A 24,423-nucleotide genomic window follows, 5' to 3' on the forward strand; every position below is an offset into this window, starting at 1 on the left:
AGCACTGAGTTCCCAGATTCCCACACAGTTCTGATTCCTGTACCTACTGCAGTGCTAGGAAAAAAACAAAAACAAAAAAAACTCCTCTAAATTATGCTCATAGGATCAATGAGTTGAAACACAAGATTAAAATGTTTTATATCCACAGAGCAATTTTTCTCATTGGTTTCAAACAAAAGGTTCTAGTTTCTTTCAGTCTGTCCCAATCCTGGACTGGGTTGTCCCCAGAAAGGAAGGAACTATGATCCTCTCTATTCACCTCATGACCTTAGGGGCTGGCACACAGTAGGTGTTAAAACTTAGCAAGTGGCTGTCAGAAGAATGAACTGACAACCAATCGGAAGAACCCATTCTTCTGCATGAACTGGTTCTCAGAAGAACCAAGGCAGGAGGCTGAGTCTTTCTCTAGCAGAAGATGAACATTCAAAGAACTGACTAACTGACTTCAAAGCTGGGTTTGAGTTTCAGTGATGCTGCTGAGAACTGTCTTGCCTCAAGATGAAGAATTCTGATAAAGGAGGGTTTAAGGCATTTTAGAATCCCATATTGTTCCTTGTTCACTTAGCCCAACTTCCTCCCAATATACACTGATGACAAGAAAATGAATAAGAGATTGGAACAGGATGGATCAAACAGGAATGTAGACTCTATGAAAAACTCCTGTCTGTGGGAATTTGAGCAAGTTACTAACCCTCTTTAGGCCTCAGCTGTCTCAGTTTACATCCCTATCATGAAATGAAGTAGATCAGATGATATAAAAGTTTCCATACAGCATTGATTAACCTTTTATGATTCAAAACGATTCAGAGTCATGTACCGCAATGTATTTTCAATCTTCCTCTTCTGTATTTCATCCCCACCAACACCCCCCCGCCAAAAAAAAACCAAAGTGCTTCTACAGTTGTCAACAATACACTTGGAGAAGAAGAAAAAAAATCTTAATTATGGTCATGGGATCAATCAGTTGAAGCACCAGATTAAAATGTTTTATATCCACAGAGCAATTTTTCACACTGGTTTCAAACAAGAAGTTCTACTTGATGTTTACACTAGGACTTGGTGAAAAATTCCAGACATAAAACTTCTGGAACTTAGACTTGAACTCAGAGAACTTCCTACCTCTGAATAAGTTTTACAACTAAAACCTATTGGAATTTTTTTCCTTAACAAGTATTCATCTTTCAACAATTATTTAAGTTTTCTCATTAAGACTATTATGGTAAAACTCTGGCTATCTGGAAATGTGATCTAAGTATGGCAGATGGATGAAGATTTTTTGGACTATCTTGGACTATCTTTTTGTTTGTTTGTTTATTTTTTTATTTTTAATTTAATTTTATTTTTAAACTTTATATAATTGTATTAGTTTTGCCAAATATCAAAATGAATCCGCCACAGGTATACATGTGTTCCCCATCCTAGACCCTCCTCCCTCCTCCCTCCCCGTACCATCCCTCTGGGTCGTCTATCTTTTAATGATTTTGGAGGACAACAATTTTGAAAGACATTATATTTCCTTGACTTCTGAATGTAACGCACTGAATAGAATTTAATCCTTTCCTCAATATGTACAATAGTTATTATAACACAGTAATGTCCTCAGGCCCCTGTGAAAACCTCCAAGCCCTGGATTTTTTCTTTTGATGGCAATCCGGAATCCACCTGAACTGTCATTTCTCACCGCAGTCACCTCCCTGTCAGTTTGGCCACTTGTGGTCATTTCTCCTTGATATCTAATTTGCTGATTAAAGGCATGGACACATTTCTTAATTCATCTTTACATAAGCAAGAGTAGCATAATTTCGGCTACATAAGGTGCTACTATGTTAGAATAATGCGTACATATTAACATAGTATGCTTAACACTTTTTAAAAAACAAGCTTGCTACAACTAAATGTGAAATAATACACAGATGCTGAGTTTGTGAGGCTTGGTTTAACATGTAAACTCACAACAGTTTCTGTATACTTTCTAATCCTCAACTATATTCCAGATTAGAATGCCATATGATTGAGTTCTGACTTTTCACGAGATGAAAAATAAGTGGTAAATAAAAAACATACAAAATGATTGTACAAACTCTGACCAATTATAAAATTTAGTGCTATTATTTTTTTCTTTCTTTGTATTTCTAGGTACATTTGACCTACTTCAAACAGAAAACTGAGGAATGGACTACCATTCTTATATTTTTTTAGGGAGTTGCTTTACTGGGCACCTTACCACAGCTGCTGGCTATGTGATTTTGGACAAATTATTTAACCTCTTTTAACTTCAGGGCAACAGAGGATGAGATGGTTGGATGGCATCACCGACTCAAGGGAAATAAATTTGAGTAAACTCTGGGAGATAATGAAGAAGAGGGAGGCCTGGCGTGCTGCAGTCCATGGGGTTGCAGAGTCGGACACAACTTAGTGACTGAACAACAACAACTTCTGTTTTCTTATCTGAAAATAGTAATGACAAAGCCTTTCTCCCAGTTATCTTCAAAGATCTAAATAATTCCTTTTAAAGCACTCCCCATAGGTCTGGGCTTTAATAAGCACATGGTGACTTTTAACAGGTTGTCCATTCTTGGAGTTGCATCAGTGGCACCAACCCCGTGCATGGTCAGGCAATGTGGCCGCAAAGACATTGTTCTCCTGTATTTGCTGTCTGGTAGACACTGCCTTGCCTCAGTACTGGGGGTTTTCAAACCAAATGTGGCAGCCCAAATTGAAATGAGCTCTTAGTCCTCTATAGCTCCTACGTTATAGGAAAAATAGGCATTCTAAAAAATGTGGGAAATGTTAAGGGGTGAAGGAAAGGAAACTTGAAAGAAGACGGGGAATCCAAATCCCTACAATTTATCATAAATGTTATGATCTTAAGCAACTGGCATCTAGAAAATTCCTACATTGACGTCAATTGTGATAGAATTAAAATAGCCCTGTCAGAAGTAAAAGTGTTAGTGTCAAATTTGTATGCAACTGAAGAGTTGCAAACAAAAGTGGATTTTCCTTGAGGAAACACATTCTCTTCTCCTAAATTTAAATGAATTCACCATATTCCAGTTTCATTGTCAGTGTTATTTACTACAACAGAATATACGAACATGTTTCTTAGGATAGAGAAATTAAATACTGCAAAATAAATGGGCTATCTTTCAATTAGTATACTTGGGAAATCTACAAAGAACACATATTCCCTAAAAAGGAAGAATTCTTGCCATATAAAGAAATACGATGAATGAGATTTTATCTTTTCCACTTCAGCTTAACAAATATCTTTTGCCAATACTTTTTCATAGTCTTTCTAATTTAACTATCTCCTTCCTGAACTTAGCCAATTTTTTTATTTCTAGTTAAGTTTACCTGCTACTTGATAATGTTAAGTAACTCAAGTTGTTCTAGACCATTACTAGAGATTTTGTTCTCCAATGTCTTAATGAGATGCATTGCTGGCTTTGAATTTTTTCCAAGTAAGGCATCCTTGATACACAAAAATATTATATTTGCATCTCAACTCCATCAGAAATCATTTTGACTTTTCCATAACACTGTTATACTGAACTTCTACATTGAGTATTCATCAGTAAAACACATAACACATTAAGAAAATCTTGAATAGCACTTTTCTAAACAACTAAATCTCTTAAATTATATAAACTGAATTACAGCACAAAGTTTAAATATGCTGACATTAATTTAAAGAAAACTAGGGCTTTAAAAACTTTATCTGAAATTTATTTTTTTTAATTGCTTTTTACATCCCATTTTAAATTCTTTTCACTAATTTGGAGCTCATTTACTGAAAAATGTGTATCAACAAAATTATGGGCGGATCAAAATCAACTTTTAAAACAGATATAAAAAAAAACTTTGCAAAATTTATGCCACAATTCTGCACTTGTGGTTCTTCAGGGAATAAAAGAGGAAGTGGTGAGGGAAATCAAAGATACGCAAACGCCAGAGGATGGTGAAGGACAGGGAAGCCTGATGTGCTGCAGTCCAAAGGGTTGCAAAGAGTCAGACACCACTTTGTGACTCAACAACTAGGGCCCTATAGCAGCAACCTTTCGGCCTGAAGGAAACAGAGCTTTCTCATAATTCCTGTACTCTGGGAATCCAGAAAAAAAAAAAAAAATCCCTTAATAAATTCAATCATCACCTTCTAACATTTCTTTTTTAAAAACAAACTTCATACACTAATTTGATGAGCTAGATGGGTGGGGCTGCCCTGGTAGCTCAGTTGGTGAAGAATCTGCCTGCAGTGCAGGAGACCCAGGTTCGATCCCTGGGTTAGGAAGATCCCCTGGAGAAGGACATGGCAAACCACTCCAGTATATTTGCCTGGAAAATCCCATGGACAGAGGAGCCTGGTAGGCTGCAGTCCATGGGGTCACAAAGAGTTTGGCATGACTGAGTGACTAAGCACAGCACAGCATAGCTGATTCACTTTGCTGTACAGCAGAAACTAACACAACATTGTTAAGCAATTATACTCCAATAAGAAATACATATATAAAATTAATTTGGCTTTTGCTCTCCAACTTAGAAATTTTTCTTAAAAACTTAGAAAAATTCAGCTTTCTATGAAATCAACACTTTAGCTATTCTACATGTATATCTCTAGTACACTAGAGAGATGTGTAAAAGAAAAAATAATGACCTGGCATATTAATTGTTGAAATCTATAAATACCTGTGCTTTCTTATAATACAGATAACAGAGTCAGGTAGCATTTAAAGAAATTAAATATTGCTCTTTCCCTATGCTTGGATGCTTGGTCCTTTTTTATTTCTAGTTTCACTAAAACTTCCTAGGTTAGTTTTCTTTTTTTGGTCCATGATTTCAGGTCTGCTTATACGCTGACATCTTTTGTATTATTATCCATAGTCAAATACTCTATCCTGAACTTCAGAGTTGTATGCACAATCGCCTAAGAAACCTTCTTCTGGAGATTGACTCACTCAGTCATTCAACTTTTTTTTTTTTTTTTTTTTGAGCATCTACTTTATGTCAGGGTTTGTTCTCAGCATTGGGGATATAGCAATGAACCTAACAGACAATAATCTCTGTCCTCCTAGAACTTATATCCTAGATAGATGATAAGCAAAGCAACTAAGTGAATTTAAGCATTACAGAGAAAACTTAAGGCAAGGAATGATAAGGGAAACTTTGAGAAGGTAGTTTTTCAAAAAAGGCTGCTTTTTCTTTTTTGTCACTAAGGTGACATTTGCACAAAAACCTGAAGGGAGTGAGTAAGCAAGCATATAGCGATGTGGTAGAAAAGCATTCCAAGAGTCCCATAGGCACTTCAAACCAGATTCCAAACTGAACTTACTGCTTCTCTTCCTAGTTTTCCTGTGTTTGAATTATGCCATCATTTCTCCCACCATTCAAGAAAGAAAAAAAAAAAAACAAACGCCTGAGATTTACCCCTAGACTCGACTCCTTCCATAACTGAACAATCTTCACGTCCCATTGATCCGCTTAGTATTTCCTCGTGACTTCTAGTCATTGTACTGCCTTGTTTTTAGCCATCATTTTCCTGTTAAATTTTTCTAGTAAGTGTTCTCTTAACCTGTCCCCTTGCCTCCAATCTTGCCACCTCCAACCCCTTCTTGATGTTGTCAGTGATATTTGTGAAATGCAAAGTTTTGTCACGCCATCCTGTTTAAACTTTTCAGTGGTTTCTAACCATCAAACCTACCCTTTATCATGGTATGGGGAGAGGGGTGTCAAAGATGACTAGCACATTTGCCCTGCCTGCCTCCTCTTCCTGATCTTTCCAGGTTTATTATTTTAAGCAAATATGCTGGCTCTGTAAAGTTCCTCCTAGAAGCCACCTCTCACAACAGTGTGTCCTCTTAAACATTCTACAAGTTACTTGTATAACAGTGATTTGTTTCTTTCCTAAATCCAGCTCAGTACTTGATCCACACAGGCACTAAAAAAATGGATAAAATTAAATGTACTGCCTTTAAGAAGTGGTGTAATATAAGTATGGTTGCCCCATATCTCAGCTCTAGGCACAGGCAAAAGGATTTCTCTCTCCTCGAATCCTAAGAAACACCTAGAAACCTGTTTTCAACATGTAATTCAACATATTTTGATACTGAACACAAGTAGCCAGTATTATTTGCTTGGAAAACCATCCGATTTGAAAGTGAAATAATACTTTCCCAAAGAAGAGCTTTTACTCCAGGGGAATTATCATATACACCGTTTCATCTGTGTACTTTTTTTTTAGCAACACAGAGAATTTCAGTTCAAGTATATAGGAATTGCAGAAATTATGAATCACTTTTCTTATAGAATATGTGAGGGTGAGAGATCTGGTTTAAAGGGATTAAAAAATGTCATCAATTAGTGACTGAAAATAAGCAGATGTAACAGAAAATTAGCCTCACAAAGCTTTTCTAGTGGTACCTGGGAGAAAAATAATTCAACTTGAATATAAGGGAGTAACGAAAGTGAAATACAGACAGAAAATTAACAAAATATTTAACATAAACAGGAGACCAGGAATAGCAAAATATAATTTGATATGCATCATACCTGCAACAAAAGAAAACAAACTGCAAACTTCTCATTTATTGAGCCCAGCAAGGGTAGCAATCTGTTTACAACAAGCACCTGGGGATGAACGGAAGCTTATAGTACAACGCTGCATTAATTTGAGGTATGTTATTGACAGTGTTTTCATTTGTTACCACAGTCATTCCTTATTAACGAATAGCAATTGGAATTAAACTGCTATATATGCTTTCCAAAAACCTATGGTTCATTTTGTTTTTTAGAGAACAGTAAAAAATAATTATTTGAACCAATTTATTTTATTATGTTCTTATCACTATTTTGATATTTACACCTATGTATCTAGGAAGATATATACTTGATAATGGTACTGGTAAAACATTTAACTTTAAAAAATACAAATTCTTAAAGATACTTTAATTAGACATAGAAACAGGCTTTCATTTAGTTTTATAATTTAATTGAATATTGGTAGTTAGTTTTCCTTTAAGATCTTAAAACTCAAATCTTTTTCTCTATGGCTGGCAACCCTAGGCAGAGATTAACTGGCACAAGGACAATAAGCTACTGCCTAAATGTTTTATCAGTTTTTATTACACATGGCAATCAACTGGAGATGCTAATATACAGGCTGCAATTCAACAGGTCTAGGGTAGACTCCTGGATTCTAGTTTCTAACAAGCTCTCAGAAGATGCTGCTGGTTCATGGAAACCACACTTTTGAACAGCAAAGCCTGAATCCAGGGTCTCAGCCTTGTTATCTATTGGAAATCACCTGGGAGCTTTAATAATGATTAAAAAAATAGTCTATCATTTCTAAGACTGCAAAGTTATTTAGTCTGGGGTCCAGTCTGGGTGTTGAGTTTTTACAGTTTCCAAGCTAAGATGAGTTCCCAAGCCCACCTGGGCTTCCCTGGTGGCTCACATTGTAAAGAGTCTGCCTGCAAAGATCCCTGGTCAGGAAGATCCTCTGGAAAAGGAAATGGCAACCCACTTTAGTATTCTTGCCTGGAGAACCCCACAGATGGAGGAGCCTGGCAGACTACACCCATGGGGTCATAAAAAGTAGGAAACAACTGAATGACTTCACTCACTTACTTAAGCTAAGATGAAGCTAAATTTGAGAATTTAACATTCTAAAACGTATTGGTTAGATTTACTATTAGGTTTTCTTTCCCCTGGTTTCTATAGCCATGGTTAACAGCTAGGACTAACCTGTACTAGATAGATAATGAGCTGCTGCTGCTAAGTCACTTCAGTCGTGTCCAACTCTGTGCGACCCCAAAGACGGCAGCCCACCAGGTTCCCCATCCCTGGGATTCTCCAGGCAAGAACACTGGAGTGGGTTGCCATTTCCTTCTCCAATGCATGAAAGTGAAAAGTGAAAGTGAAGTCGATCAGTCATGTCCGACTCTTAGCAACCCCATGGACTGAAGCCTACCAGGCTCCTCCACCCATGGGATTTTCCAGGCAAGAGTACTGGAGTGGGGCGCCACTGAGCAAGAGGCCCCAGATCTCCAATTTCTGACTGAAAAAACAATGCATTATCAATAAAGTTCTAATATTAAGAATCTTAGTGACTTCAATATTTACACTCCTACCAAATTATTAATAACATAAATATCCATAAAATTATATAATGAAATGACAATTTAAATCACTTTGATTAGGAAGTAGATATTTTAAAATGTGCTTTTAAAGTATATGGAGGTGTCTATCCCTAACTACAGGCTTCTCTCATGGCTCAGTGGTAAAGAATCCACCTGCCAACGCAGGAGACCTGAGTTTGATCCCTGGGTTGAGAGGATCTCCTGGAAAAGGAAAACGCAACCCACTCTAGCATTTTTCCCTTGGAAATCCCATGGACAGAGGAGCCTGGTGGGCTACAGTCTATGGGGTCACAAGAGTTGGACACTACTTAGCAACTGAACAACAACCACAGCTAACTACAGGTAAAAAGGTCCAGATTAGTTAGGAAGTTTTTTATAAACAATATACGAACTTGGCGCACCAGCAGAAAGGCTCAGAAGGCAGAAAGGACAAGCAAATTTAACTTAAGTGTCCTTGTTTGAAGCAGGCACCACTGACCCCAGAGTTACAGACTGACTGACTTACCACTCTTTGTTCATAGGCCTTTCCTATTATTTTACTAAGTTGAGATGTGAAAAATGTTAAGATGTGATTATATTGCAAGGCCCCCTCAATTCTTAAATTGCACACAAAAAATAATGGAAAATATTTTAAACTCTCAGGTATTTGCATAAAGTCCCTAATTATAGTAAACAGCTGGAGTACAAATCAACTGCCATTTACTAATGATGTGATGGGCTTCCCTGGTGGCTCAGACAGTAAAGAATCCGCCTGCAATGTGGGAGACCTGGGTTTGATCCCTGGGTTGGGAGGATCCCTGGAGGGGGGCATGGCAACTCACTCCAGTATTCTGGCCTGGAGAACCCCATGGAGAGAGGAGCGTGGTGGGCTATAGTCCACGAGGTTGCAGAGTTGGACACGACTGAGCAACTAAGCACAATGATGTGACAAACTTTCTGAACAGGCTTTCTCACCCCTCCATTAAGAATGCAAATGCACATACAAATTCATGGTAGCATTAACTGTAACTATGACAACCTCCCAAATACATAAATAGTGTGGGAGAGCAAAGAACTTAAGTACAGACTGTGCACTGTATCTAGGTTTGCCACTAATTAGCTCTTAATAAAGCAAATCCCATACTTAGCCTCATTTTAAAAATAAAAGCACCTTGAGTAGACTATCCTGGGAATCTTTAGTAGATCAAAGCTCTACAACCTAAAAGTAACTAATTAGGTGCTCCTCTAAAGTAACTACGATTTGTTCTAAACTAGCAAGAAAAACCCAGCTTATTACTTTTAACAAGGTTGGTTTAACAAGTTTCTTAAGAAAAATAGATTTTAACTTTAGCCTCAGGGAAGTCTTCTAATTACTAAGCAATCATTTAAAATAGCAAATAAACTTAAGAAAAATTGGAATGTGGGGGAAACGGCAAGAAAAAGGATCATATAACAAAGTGTAAGAATACATCGTGCCAAATTAAACAATGTAAACTGAAGATAATGAGATATTAAAAAGCTTTTCCTAAGGAAAACTACTTCAAAGCATGCTGTATGGGATTTTTATGTTCCATCCCAAAGAATATATAGGCATTCTTTTTAAATATACAAAATGTTTCTAAGAGCTGCGAATAACTCATAATTCCAAAATAAAATTATCCCAATTAATAATATATGGAGATTATTTCCTTTTATTGTTCAGTTTGAAAACATGTCCTGCCAACCACAAATCACCTAGAGTGACCAAAATACATGAAAAACCCCTGTGAGAACCACAAAGTGCCATTTTTGCAGCTTTCTTCACAGGATGCTGAGAAAATGTAACAGTGAAGGAGTGAGAAACAGGTTGTCTCAATTGTTAGTTGCAATCATTCATCTTCTTCAGAACTGGAATCATTCTCTTGGTCAGAGAGTTCAGGGACAGGAAAGCGGAGGATGGCAGCTATTCCAGTCAACTGGCTGAGCTGTTCCCCAGACACGTGAAGACTAGAGAATATCCTAACGGTGCCTGCGTTCTCTTTCACGCTGTCGACCAGCCGCACATATCGGCTGCGTGTGGCTACATCCTGGTGCCTGAAGAGCTCATCGCTGATGAGCAATGTGTCAATTGCCATGGCCTCATTGGCCTTTTCCACCTGCTTGAGTCCATAAAATGCTCGGTCCGGTTCGTGTTGCAACATTTTATAGAAATCATCCAAGGCCTTTACTTCCCCAGCGGCTTTCGTGTCTGAAAGGCGGCTAGCTACTGTAGGGTCACAAAGAGCCTCTTTCAGGGAGTACTTGTGTCCAGAGGAGGCATGTACCTAGAATCACAATTATAAAAGTTAGATAAAAGAATCTCTTAGGGTATCCGTTAAACTGCCCACAATGACCTCAAGCCAAAAACACTACTAAGGTTTTATACGTTTAAGAATTTAAACCAAGTTTATTACATAAAATCTCTAGCTGCTTAACAGGTTTCTTTTCACCGCATTATCCAATTCACAATCCCAGCCAAGTTAAACCTTTTTTCCTCTGGTACTATTCTGAGTTCTAAAACTAGGAGTAGTTTAAGCAAACCCCTCTGCCCATGTTTAATTATCCCTGGGTAAGACTGTTTTACCTGAAGGAATTTGGACCGGTTTTCCAGGAGCACTTTGTTGTCGGTCTTCACTGCCTGTTGAAACATGTAGTCGCAGAACTGCTCCCTCACAAATCCTGGGCTGGCCACTAGGACGCACTTTACAACATCGAAGTGTATGTGGCGCTGGATGGCCTGGACCACCTGTTCATAGAACCGCTCCAAGGCCCGGTCGTGCTGCGAGCAGTTGCCTTTCCGTTTCCGAGGGATGTTCACTTCCACCTTGGCCCGAGTGAGGGTCATGCTGGGAGTGACTAAGCAGATGTGGGCGAGGCCTTCCTGCATAACCACAGCCGCCACATCGGCGCTCCAGGCTGGGTCACAGGCTTGCTCGATGCGCTCCAGAACCACACTGTCCCACTGTTTTTTGGCCAGGGTGAACTGGCGGTTGGGCTCCAGCTCGATGGTGTGGTAAGCCCCCATCTTGACATATTCATTCTCCTGGATGTTGGTCCCCTTGACCCGCAGCTGGCAGGCTTGGGAGTCGAAGTCGATGGCCTCCACGCTGAGAGTGAGGGTCGTGCGGACCCGGTTGCTTCCCACGCTGCCGGTGGAGGACTCGGTCTGCACCTTGCGGATGGTGGAAGCGCGCAGGCTGTCGCCCACCTGCACTAGATTGTAGGTGTGCCACATGTCCTCGGGTTCCTCGGGAACCAGGGTCACCTGGCCCGCATTGTCTTTCTCAATGTCCTTCCTCACGAGCTTCATGACCCTGGCGGGGGCTCACTGCCAAAACAAGAGGAACCGACGGGGTCCCCGCGGAAAAAGGAGTCGGGAAGGGAAAGAAATTCTAGGCCGGGAAGGGGGCGGGGCCCGGTTCCTCCCGGCACCTGCCTCGCGAGAAGGAAACACGTTATATCCGACTCTAGCGGCCGTGGGGTGGGGCACTTACTCTAGCCCTTCCTTTTCGTAGTCTCGAGGCGCGCCGCGCAAAATCGGCTCGAGAGACACCGCTGCGAACACCTTTCTCTCCGCGGTTCCTGCTGCTGTACAGACCAAGGCTGATGCAACGAGGGCGCATGCGCAGCCCTCCTCCTGCCTCCCAGCGCACGGCTTACGTCCCCAAGGAGGAGGCGGGGCCGCAGCTTGCGCGTGCGCAGGCGCGCTAAGCCCGGAGGTGTTTCCCGAAGAATAAACCACCTAAGGAAAGCACACGGAGTCTTTGGTGGCGAGTCTTTGGTATTAGTGCTGAAACTGGACTTCCTAAGTTTTTTCTTCCACCCCTGTTTGTGAAGAATCTGGGGAGTTGTGAATGCAAATATATGTATATATATATATTAAGCTGTGTGCTACACCTTCTCCCTATGGATAATTCTAGTTACGGAAAAGTAATAACTTACGGAAAAGTAAAAGGGCTCTGAAAAGTGCAGACTTGGCACCAAGGGCCAAACTACGCCCCGCCTTGCTCCTGCCTCATCCCCAGTCAGACGGTGCACGCTTTTTGGAGCTGCTCAGTCCAGAAGCTGTTTCTTAAGAACGTCTGGTCACGGGGCATCTGCACTGAGTAACGTGCCCAGCTGCTTTGTGCTCTCAGTTGACCAAGTGTGCACGATCTGATTAACCCAGATGTTAAAACACTGATCCCAGAGAGAGAAGAAACCATCTGTGGAATTTACCCCTGGATGGACCTCTCAGTTGCTTTGATCTGATGTCCTGAGAACCCCAGAAGCCAAGGTTGGCAGTCTCAGCTTTCCGCTGCTCAGCAGCCTGTGAAATGTTTACGGTAGGGGTGGGGTCTCAACAGTTTAGGACCGGATCTTCATTGTCAGAGCTGAGCTGAGACCCCAGGACTGGGGAAGTGGAGGAAGGACTGATTTACCCTGACTGAACAGCTGCAGAATTCATTTGAAAAAAAAATCCATAAGTCACTTAACATTTTAGGATGAAGGAGAGGCGGGGGGAATTTGAAAGGTGGGAACTGCCTCTTAAAAGGACCAGTGAATCGAAGAAAACCCACCAAAGTTTTGAGAGTTAAGATGGCTTGGAGGGCAGAGGGCACAAATCTTCCCCATTGGCCTTCCTATGTTATTGGGTAAGGCATTGGAAGGGAAACTTAACCACCCTAAAATGTAAGACTGGGATGAAGGGGTGTAATATGACTTTGGCACAGATCTTGATACCCAAATCTCAATTAACTTCCTCAAAGGTTGTCTGGGGGGAACACAAAGGTCCCCTCCAAAACTCTAGTGCAAATTAGAACAGTTTTTTTTTTTTGGTGGCATCTCCTCTCCCTTGCCCTTTCTGTACCTCCTTCTTTCGCCACCTTCTATCATACTGAGTGCCCTCCCAAAGTTCCTGAGACTGTCTTCTTCTTCCAGAACTCAAGAACTTTACATTGAACAAAGAACTGATTACACTAAAGTGTGAGTATGGCTTTTGTCTCCCAACAGACATGGATCTTTTTATTCTTAACTAGTAGTGTGTGTGTGTGTGTGTGAGAGAGAGAGAGAGAGAGAGAGAGAGAGGTGGTGGATAAAGAAGGAGGAAGAGATGCTTTGAGATGCTCCTTGGTCACCTTTTAAAGTATAATCATTCCCCCTCTTGAAAATCTGCCAAGGATCAAAAACCACAGTGATAGGTACACAGGGCCCTTAATACATGTTTGGTTTTTAGTGAAGAGCTATCACTTCTTAAATATTCACCAGGTACTTCCTATGCTTTTTCCAGTTCTTACCTATAAGGTAAATATTTGTTATTCTCATACATAAATGAAGAAAATGAATTAGAGAGGTTAAAGGATTCAAGGTCACATACCCAGTATTCAAATCCAAGCCTGCTTAATTCCACACTCATTCTACCAACACAAATCTGAATTTATGGACACTTGAAATCATCCCCTAAACTCTGAAGGTTATGTGTAGTTGTTCAGTCGCTCAGTCATGTCTGACTCTTTGGGACCCCATGGACTGCAGCACACTAGGCTTCCCTCTCATCCACTATCTCCTGGAGTTTGCTCAAATTTATGTTCATTAAGTCACTGATGCTATCTAACCATCTCATCCTCTCCTGTCATTTCCCCTTAACTCTCACCTTTATCAGTTAAACTAAGACTCACAGCTTAGAAGTCAACCTGGGGCATTGAAAGGAAGGTTCCTTCCTTGCTCTTTTATTACTAAAACAAAAAAGTCCTTATATTCTTTTCAATATTTTTCAATATTTTCAATATTTTTATCTTTTCAATAATTTTCCTTCTGCTCGGCCTTGGTCACCATTGTAATTCTTGAGAAAGATCAAATATCCTACCTTAGAAAAATAAATATATATTTCTACATTGCAAATCAATGGTAAACCTCTGTTGACTGTTGATTCTGTGATTCTTCTTTTTTTTTTTTTTAAATTATGAGACACACTGCTTTGGGTTGTCTTTTAAAATATAAATGTGCTTCAGTGATTGAACATACTACAAAACTTTCACAGAAATGTTTTTTGATCTGAAACATCCATAACAGAATTTTTTTTTTAGTAATTTGAGCTTGTTGAATGGTCAGATGTTTTTCTCCCAGATTTTGTGTTTTAACTTAGTCTTTCTAGGTCAGTCATCACAGTTCTGAGTTATTTGGGGGTTCTCATTCTCTGTTAAAATCCAAATTCCATGAAATTCAAGGCTTCCAAGACACGACTTCACAAATTTTATTTCCCTGTATCCCCTTCAGCCCCCTAAATTCCTCAGTGGGAGCAGTCTTTGTTCCCTGTACATCCTGGCAACTTTCTACTTTGCTGCCTTAGCTCTTATCTTTTTAAAATGTCACTTTCTCTCACCCCTACTTCCATAAATCCATTTAAGCTTACTTATCATTGAGCTTAAATGTTACCTTCAAGTTGAAACCATGCATGCTATTAGTTGGGTACATTTCTTTCTTACTGAAATCTGGATGGGTTCATCCTTGCATCCCTCGACTGTCCCATGAAAAGTCCCCTTGCACCTAGTAGGCATTCATATATGGATGACGAGCTGAGTGGATCAGATAAAACATGTAGCAACTATATTTAACATTATTACAGATACTTCTTAAGACACTGATATTACTAACTATAGCTCACCTGGTTTACAAAGTAATTCCCTTTATTTTCAGACTTCTACGGTTACAGTAGTTACATAACATATAGCAGTATAGAGTATTTTCAGTCTTTAAATAAGCAAAATCATGAGGGAAAAAACCGAAATTTAACTGTTGCTTTAAATCCTAATTTTATACTTATTTATTGGCTCTTTGAAGATAGAACTCTTTGTATCAGTAACTTTAATTATATCTATTTTCCTGTAAACTTTTATTTATATTAATCTCTCCAGAAAAAAGAGAAGTCAGTGTTGTTGCTTCCAAAAGCTTTCAATTTGTTGTTTTTGATATACTTCCAGTGTCTCAGTTGGGCTAGAAGTCAAATATCCTGGATTGTAATTCTTACACTGTCAATTGTTTTTACTATAATTTCTGGCACCACTTAATCTCTTTGAAACTGAACTTCTTTTACTTAGGAATTGAGGAAATTGAATTCAGTAATTAAAATTGTTCTAATTGTAAAACCTATTCTGCAATGGTATTTTTAAAAAATTAAAACACTACCCATAATCTCACCCTGACACATTTATTTTCAGTTTTGAATCTGATTCTTCTAAGGCCGATTTTAGTGGTAAAAGGCCAATACTAATTTTAATGTTTGCATGTCGAGAGTTAGCAGACCTGAGTTATGGTCTTTTCTAGCTCAATTTTAGCAACTTTAGTTAAGTTCCCAACCTCTATAAAGCTAAAATTTGTCACTGTAAATTATAAATAAGATTGTCTGCCTCTCTCATTCACTATCCCTTAGAAGGTTTTAATGAGATTATGATACATTGAAAATTGTGAAACTGGCTTCCCTGGTGGCTCAGAGGGTAAAGCGTCTGCCTGCAATGCAAGAGACCTGGGTTCGATCCCTGGGTCAGGAAGATCCCCTGGAGAAGGAGATGGCAACCCACTCCAGTATTCTTGCCTGGAGAATCCCACGGACGGAGGAGCCTGGTGGGCTACAGTCCACGGGGTGGCAAAGAGTTGGACATGACTGAGCGACTTCACTTTCACTTTCATAGACATGTAAGGTATTGTTGTAAATCTCTAAGAATACCTGGCTTGAAATTAGAGATTTGGATCAGACAAAAGCAAGGAGCAAGGGCTCACTTTAACATGATCACAATTATTCAGCCTTGAAAAATAACGGGTTCAGTAGAGTTGAATGATAGATGATCTGTTGGGTGCATTTATGTATACTACTTTCTACCTCCTTTCCAGGGAAACCTTAGGTTACTCCTACTGCATGAGCTGGCTCATGTACCTCATGATGAACTGATTACAATCGTTCCTATTATAATAATAACATTAGAAATGATTTGTGTGATAGCAGCAGGGCTAATGGGCTGCCTTGTTTGAAGATCCTGTACTTAGCACTGCTGCTGCTGCTGCTGCTGCTGCTAAGTTGCTTCAGCCGTGTCCAACTCTGTGTGACCCCATAGATGGCAGCCTACCAGGCTCCACCGTCCCTGGGATTCTCCAGGCAAGAACACTGGAGTGGGTGTATCTAACACAGTGACCCTTAAATAGTAGAGGCTGTATACATTTTCTTGTATCCATCTTAGATTTTTTGCAAAGGTTACTTTCCAACAACACAAAACTAATATTTTCCTTTTTCTGCTTTGGGGGCTTTTCCCATTATTACTTTTTTGCTTATCTATTACTTCTTTCAGACTCTGAGCTTCTTAAGGGCAAACACTACTTTTTATTGTGTTCCTTTGTATCACTTTTCATGTGTCCCTGGAACCCAGCACAACTGGTACATTATCATAATTTATGAAAGAATGAGTGGTTATTAGCGCTACTTTAATTCAGAGTTTTTAACTTGTCTATCATTGACATCTTAAAATTATGAAATCACATTCTGTTTTATAGTGTTACTGATAATTTGAAAGGAAGATTTCTCTTAAGATAAATTTTTGTAAACCTATTTCATTTTTTTGAGCTATCTATGCATGGATAAGAAAATGATTAATTTTAAATATATCTTAGTGAGATAAAGGTCTTAAAATGTTTTAAAATATTGTATGATGACAATTGGTATTATTACACTTGGTTTGGAAAATGATCTTTACAGAATGAACAACCAGCACTCTTATTATAAATTTCTAGTGATGATTGCAATAGTTATTTAAGAGAGAATGTACTAACCTTAAATTGTACAAAGATGTCTATGTGACGTCCATAAGCAAAGTTAGTGGTTGACTGGGAGGATTATTCAGCTAATTCAAGTAAAATGGTAAAAGAGAAAAGGGGAAAGTGTTTTGTTTTGCTTTAAGGAACTTGCTGTACTCACTATCTAAATTTCCTGTGATTAAAAATACTTACTTGCAATTGTCACAAAACAATATAAAACCTCCTACTAAATAAATAATCTTATCAACAAAAGTGTGTGGGAGGGTATATTCCTATTTGTATGAATCTCTATATAATATAGGATTATTTTATTAAAATATTACAATAAAATATGTAATTTTAGGAACTGGTCAATACCTTTGAATTTTCAAACTGTAGTACTTGGCAAACTAAAAGTATATAGTTAAAAAGAAAATTTTGAAAAGCATATTTGTAAGTTGTATTAAGAGTATAGGATTTATAATAAAATATGCAGACCATTCATCTTAATCATTTGAGATTCTAGTGTGATTGATTTAGGTATCCTATTCAAATTTAAGAATTTTCATTTATTTCAGCAGATCTCAGGTAGTTCATACCAAAATAATATGTCTTCACTGCTTTTACTATCTGAATTATAATGATTTTTCAAAGATTTCTCACTTATTTTGTTTATAGAGCTCTACTATTTTTATAAAGCAATATTAATGTTTTTGTACATAGAGTGAATTCTTAATTCCAACCAGTGCATATATTTTAATTGCATTTTAAGATTTAGTTGACTTTTTAATATTCCTTTTAAGTTAGAAAAGACATTTGATAAAAAATTAGGTCCTGTCAAATATACTTGGTCCTGGTACTAACCACTGATATGAAAGAATATTAGAGATATTAAAGCCTGCCAAAACTAGAGTTATCGATCCTGTGACCTGGAACATTTTTGAATTATTTCATTGTCACTTTTCTCCCTAAGCTTCCTCTTAAAGGTAGAGTATTCAGAGGAAGCTCTGTTATTGGGATCTGGTGAGGTTGCTGGTGTCAGAGGAGCGATTATTCTTTGAATCAAACTTGGCCCTGGAAGAGAACTAAAAGGAGGACAATGTTCATATCTTTGTATCTAGGAGTGTGTTTGGAATCTTATGATGCAGTTTTTAAAAATGTGATAGAAAATTTCATGTAGATATACTGCATGTTATTATAATTTTCAGATGTATATATTTCAGCATTTTAACATCACTTGAAACTAGGAGAATTGATGCTTTTGAACTGTGGTGTTGGAGAAGACTCTTGAGAGTCCCTTGGACTGCAGGGAGATCCAACCAGTCCGTTCTGAAGGAGATCAGCCCTGGGATTTCTTTGGAAGGAATGATGCTAAAGCTGAAACTCCAGTACTTTGGCCACCTCATGCAAAGAGTTGACTCATTGGAAAAGACTCTGATGCTGGGAGGGATTGGGGGCAGGAAGAGAAGGGGATGACAGAGGATGAGATGGCTGGATGGCATCACTGACTCGATGGACATGAGTCTGGGTGAACTCCAGGAGTTGGTGATGGATAGGGAGGCCTGGCGAGCTGCGACTCATGGGGTCTCGAAGAGTCGGACACGACTGAGCGACTGAACTGAACTGAACTGAACTGAAACTAGGAGGCATCTGTAGGTTCAGCAATTATAATTGGATTGGCAGTACTTTTCTTTCTTAATAGTACCTAAAATACTGGTGCATCAGTCACTTAATGGTGATTTCCATTCAACTAGATATAAATATGGATAGATAGAAATAGATAGACTATTCCTGATATAACTAAAAAAGACAACTTGACTCCTTTATTATTTTATGAGTTTGTTTGTAGTCTGTTCTTTTGTGACTCATTCAATAGCAAATTTTCAAGTACCTATTATTCATAGATGGTAGGGATAATAAACAAAGACCCTATTCTCAACAGAACATACACTAATCTGGGAAAACAGACAACTTGATGTTTAATTTTAATATGCTGTGTATTATAGAAGCAAAGGTGCTAGAGTCATTCAAGTATCTGGGGGAGGGGGGTTCAGTCTACTCCAGTGGCTTCATGGAAGTGACATTCACATGGGGACTTGAGGATCTGTAGCACTGTAACGGAGAAGGCAATGGCACCCAACTCCAGTGCTCTTGCCTGGAGAATCCCAGGGACGGCAGAGCCTGGTGGGTTGCCTTCTGTGGGGTCGCACAGAGTTGGACTCGACTGAAGTGACTTAGCAGCAGCAGCACTGTAACAGCTTATGCAAAGACCTGGAGATTTCAGAGGAACTGGCACAATGGAGGAGCTGAAAGAAGCTCGATAATCATAAAGACAGGAATATATTCAGCTCATTTACATCTGTTGATACATTACTGTACTTGCTTTGAGAGCGAATACATTTCTCCAGTCAGGGGCCACTCGGCATTGGCAGTGTATTCTGACTTTAGCATTGTGACAACGATTCCAAATATCTTTCATCTCAATTTCTTAACAAAAATTCAAATACACTATATTGTATTTCATATAACAGAAGAGCAGTGTAGGTAAAGAATAGCATTTTGATGCCTAGTTTTCTGAATATATTTAAAACATGAGCTCCTTTATTTTATAAATTAGTTAAGGGGCATATTAAAATTCAGCAAGTTCTACATCTAATGGGATGTTTGTTGGGTTGAGGTGTTGGAACCCAGGCAGAGGAGCCTCCATCTAAGGAAGTAAGATCAACAGTTATACGTTGTGGCCCTCGAGCTCATGCATCAAAATAACAGCATGAGAGCAGGGAAGAAAAGTAGGCAAACTAGTTTGGCATGTATGTTTTATTGCTACCATTACTGCCCATTTATTAAACAAATGAACAAAAGTCCTCTGAATTTATTGCTGACTTTACAGGCTTCATAATGACTTAAATATTTTCGCTGTTTTCAGCAGCTCCTGACAATCCACTGTATGTCATTGGAGGTCATTTCTTTGTTATAAGTAAGTGGCTGACTTCCTTCCATATCCAGCCATGAGCTCACTGGACTTCTTTTAGAATAGGAAATCTTGCCTGTGAAAAAAGTCATAAAAGAAGACTCCTGCTTGTAGTCTAGCTGAAATGTTTCTAGGGAGGAGAGATACACACTCAATTAGGGATAATTCTGTATTTGTATTTTTAATAACCGGAGATTATAATTTTTTGAGTTATAATTTGAGTTATTTTGAGTTATAATGAGTCTTATTTGAGTTATAATTAATGTAAGAAGGGACATCATCTAATTTCACTATATACCTAAAAGTCATGGAAAACAGACCCATTTCATCGTTAATCAGATCCTTATCAAAGTCTTTTAGACAATTAGACTTGGATTTAACATTTAGAGGGTTGAGCAAGAGGGAAATGGATTTATATTCAGACAGACAATTGTTGTTGTTATTCAGTCCCAAAGTCATGTCTGACTCTGTGACTCCATGGACTGCAGCACGCCAGGCTCCCCTGTCCTTCACTATCTCCTCGAGTTTGCTCAGATTCATGGGCACTGAGTTGGTGATGCTATCTAACCATCTCATCCTCTGTCACCCCCTTCTCCTTTTGCCTTCAGTATTTCCCAGCATCATGGTCTATTTCCAAAATGGTACATTATTTTGAGAACCTGAGAGATCTGAATAGAGTATAGGGTTTGCCATTTATTAATTGTGTGACTGTAGTCAAATTAGTCTCTCAGTTTCTTCATCTGTAAAATATGAATAATAGTTCCAGAATTTCCCCTTTTTGAGACTAAAATGTAATATGTGCAAAATTCTTGGCACAGGGCCTCATATCTAATACATTCTCAAAAAATATGTGCCTTTCAGCAGTAAGTAGTGCTAATTCTTCTCTGTTATTGTCTTGATCTTTGTCCCCTGGGAGTTTGAATTTTGCCATTTGGACATGACCAGTGGGAGAGCTGGGCAAGGCATTAGGGGGTAGGAAGAAAAGGCAGGGTGTTCGTTTCCCCTGTTTTCTCCCTGCTAGGCTTCAGCTTTGGCACTAGCTGCATTCTGCTTCTTACGGCCACAGCTCCTGTCCAGTGGTCCCCCTCCCATAGCCAGAGTTCACGGTCAAGCTGACGTTGCTACCCCGTCAGGCCTAGGAACAGCAGTGGCTTTTCATCTCATGTTGCTTCAGGTGCTTTCTTCCTACTTGTTCCTGCTTGTTCTACGGTGCTCCATCAACTTTTGTCAATTCCTTTCTATGTTTGTGCAAACAGTCCCTTGACTTAAGTCAGTTTTCTTCAGCTAAATCCTTTATATGTGCTACTAGTTCTTTTGCTGGGACTTGGACATGTTTAAAGTAACGATAAAGACTTTAGACATAGAGAAGGGCATCTTTCCTGATGAATCATGTTTAAATGTTGAGAAAAGTTAATACAAGATAGTCCTAAATATAATGGGAAGTTTACTGAGATGGTTTATTAGAGAGATGGTTGTTGTGATGTAAACCCAGCTTTGAAGACTGGAGAGTTTGTTTAGAGGGTAGGGGGTAGTAAGAAAGAAGGGTGGAATGCTTTTCTAGATGCATAAAATAGTATCATATGCACGGTAGCAAAATAAGCATGAGGACTAATAGGGGAAATAAGGAAATGTGACTCGATGTCATGACTGGCAGTTTATGTTTGGAGGTTTTGGTAGGCAGATAATGGTCTTTCATATATCTTCATTTCCTAATCCCTGGAACTTGCAAATGTATCACTATATATGGCAAAAAGGATTTGGTATGTATGATTAAATTAAGAATCTTGAGCTGGGGAGATTATCCTGGATTATTCAGGGGAGCCCAGCATAATTAGCATTTTTTATATGAGGAAGGAAATAGGGTCAGCATCAGAGATGGAGATGTAATGAAGAAGCAGTCACAGGAAAGATCTGAAAATGCTACTTTACTGGCTTTGAAGATGGAGGATGGAGCTACAAGCCAAGGAATGCAGATTGCCTTTACAGTCTGAAAAAGGCAAGGAAATGGATTCTCCCCTAAAACCTCCAGAAAAAAGGCAGCTCTGCCAACATCTTGATTTTAGCCCAGTGAGACTTCTGACCCATAGAACTATGAGTGGTAAATTTGTCTTGTTTTAAGCCAGTAAATCTGGGGCAATTTGTTATGACAGCAATAGGAAACTGATAAGAGGCATAGTGGGAGACAGAGGGTACTGGATTAGGGCAGGCCCTGAAAGGTTGGTTGAGAATTGTGGATTTTATCTTATGGATAACATAGAGCCACCAAAGGTTTTTGGCTAAAGACTAAGGTATGATAAAAAACTATGTATTAGGAAGATTAATTAGAGGTTAAGTTCAGACTGAAGATAGGAAGATGAGTTCTACAGTACTGTGCATGGGTGGGTATGGTGATAAGACCCCAGATTATGGACTCTGTGGATTGATGAGAAGTTTGTAAGGAAGCTGACAACATGATGACTGACAGGATAACCAACAAAGGAAAAGAAGACATCAAATTTTAGATCCTTCTGTTATGCTGTGAAATGGGCATAAATGTAACACATAAGAAGGCTTCCCAGTTGGCTCAGTGGTGAACAATCTGCCTGCCAATGCAGGAGACCCAGGTTCTGTCACTGGGTCAGAAGATCCCCTTGAGAAGGAAATGGCAACCCACTCCAGTGTTCCTGTCTGGGAAATTCCATGGGCAGAGGAGCCTGGTGGGCTTACAGTCCATAGGGTCACAAAGAGTTGGATGCTACTGAAGTGACTTAGCACATATGCATGCATTATCTCCCAACAGTTGCAAAAAACTAACAGTATACAACTTACGGCTGTTTTAGGCATAAGGAAATAAAGTAGTTGACTATATATATATACACACACATATATGAAATTGTAATTTGTTTACTTCAATTTTTTTGCATTTCATTCTTTTCAGAGGATTTGCAAACCTCATTTGATTATTTCTACATTCAGAGTCGCTCAGTTGTGTCTATCTCTTTGCGACCCCATGGACTGTAGCCTGCCAGTGTCCTCTGTCCATGGAATTCTCCAGATCGAACCCAGGTCTCCCCCATTGCAGATGGATTCTTTATTGTCTGAGCCACCAGGGAAACCCAAGAATACTGGAGTGGGTAGCCTTTCCCTTCTCCAGGGGAACTTTCAGACCCAGGAATTGAACAGGGGTCTCCTGCGTTGCAGGAAGATGCTTTACCAAATGAGCTACCAGGGAAATCCATTTCTAAATTAGTGACTGCTTATTGAGTAAAATGAGAAAGATACAACTTGAATACTTAGTAAAACATTCAAATTTTGCACAACAACAACAAGAAGATGCAAACAGCCTCCAAAAAACTTGAGTTGGAGAGGAATCATAGGTCAAATGGGCTTCCCTGGTGGTGCTAGTGGTAAAGAACCAGCCCACCAATGCAGGAGACAGTGAGACTTGGGATGGATCCCTGGGTTGGGAAGATCCCCTGGAAGAGAGTATGGTAACCCACTCCAGTATTCTTGGAAAATCCCATGGACAGAAGCGCCTGGCAGGCTACAGTCCATAGCATTGGCTAGAATTGGACATGACTTAACATGCATGCACGCATAGCTCAAACATGTGTAAAGGGTAGTGACAGTGGCTTACACAGTCAGCTATTCACTGACTGTAAAGCTGTTCACAAGTTGACACTATTTGCATTATTGGCCCTTTTCACACAAAGCTTCAGCCATCTGCCTTCTCTTTCACCCTTGCAACTTTTCCTGCTCAGTCAGTAACTGGTAGAAAAGATCTAACTATTGGTTAACGATTTGGAAAATCTTAGAAAATGCTTTGATTCCACCTTTTTTTACCCCCTAAATTGAGCATAAGCTTGCATCTCCACTGTGCTTAAGTCTCTCCCAAAAGATACCTATTTATGCACAAGTAACAATACTTTACTTTGTATTTTAAAAATTATTCTGCTAATTCTCAAAGTAAATGTTCACTACTTCCTCAATTTCAATATGTTCCTTTTCCTGGGTTGCTAACACAGAAACATCATTTCAGCACAAGAGACAACTTTGCCTTGCATTCTTCTCTTTCCTCCTCTGTAGCAGAAACTATCTTGAGTACATAAAGCAAGAAAATGAGTAATGTCCACTCTTGAGCAACCTGAAAGTAGAAACTCTACACACAGACACGAAAAAGGAAAGTAGAAGCCATCAGCAAAGTCCTAAAATACCATGCATACTGTCGAAAACAACTTTAATTTGAAAAGTCACTTCCACCTTGTAAAGTTTTCAGCACCTCTCCCCCCATCATTGAGGCGGAGGGTTTTGAAACAACTTCAGAAGTAATTCACACCGAAAACCCAACGCAGAAAACTGCTTTCAGAGCTCCAACCTGCCCGGACTATCTGGAGCGCCCGAAAGTGGATCCGCGCTCCCTTCTCCACTCCGGGCCGAAGCTCTGCGCGCCTCCCTCCCGGAGTCCCGCGCTCAGGAGATGCTCGGAGAAAAGCAGGGTCACTCACCGGAGAGGAGCCAGCAGTAGGCGACAGCGACCCCTGGGCTGGCGCGGCGCCGGGGGTCCATGACTGGAGTGGGCGCAGC

General features: G+C 39.5%; 2 protein-coding genes across 2 annotated transcripts in view; both read right to left on the reverse strand.

Annotated features, from left to right (window-relative positions):
* ITGA1 (integrin, alpha 1) overlaps nucleotides 1-24,417 on the reverse strand; it is a 180,208-nt gene extending 155,791 nt beyond the window's left edge. Inside the window, exon 1 of the mRNA XM_010857177.1 lies at nucleotides 24,345-24,417. Coding sequence (XP_010855479.1) covers nucleotides 24,345-24,405 — 61 coding nt within the window. The 5' untranslated portion in view covers nucleotides 24,406-24,417. The remainder of the gene's footprint in view (nucleotides 1-24,344) is intronic.
* Nucleotides 9,787-11,742, reverse strand: PELO (pelota homolog (Drosophila)). Its single transcript, XM_010857176.1, has 2 exons — nucleotides 10,714-11,742; nucleotides 9,787-10,414 (listed from the first exon to the last, which is right to left on the reverse strand). The coding sequence occupies exons 1-2, from the start codon at nucleotides 11,437-11,439 to the stop codon at nucleotides 9,980-9,982; spliced, it is 1,161 nt and encodes a 386-aa protein (XP_010855478.1). The 5' UTR covers nucleotides 11,440-11,742; the 3' UTR covers nucleotides 9,787-9,979.
* Nucleotides 24,418-24,423: the final 6 nt, after the last annotated feature.

Source organism: Bison bison, unplaced genomic scaffold (assembly GCF_000754665.1).
Source record: "Bison bison bison isolate TAMUID 2011002044 unplaced genomic scaffold, Bison_UMD1.0 scf7180017864378, whole genome shotgun sequence".
Lineage (NCBI taxonomy): Eukaryota > Metazoa > Chordata > Mammalia > Artiodactyla > Bovidae > Bison > Bison bison.

Bases quoted from the DNA above. Each gene is read 5' to 3' on its own strand.
- PELO (XM_010857176.1), bottom strand. From the start codon at position 11,439: ATGAAGCTCGTGAGGAAGGACATTGAGAAAGACAATGCGGGCCAGGTG. The intron at 10,415-10,713 runs GTAAAACAGTCT...TTGTGATTCTAG, and splicing joins ACCGGTCCAAATTCCTTCAG to GTACATGCCTCCTCTGGACA.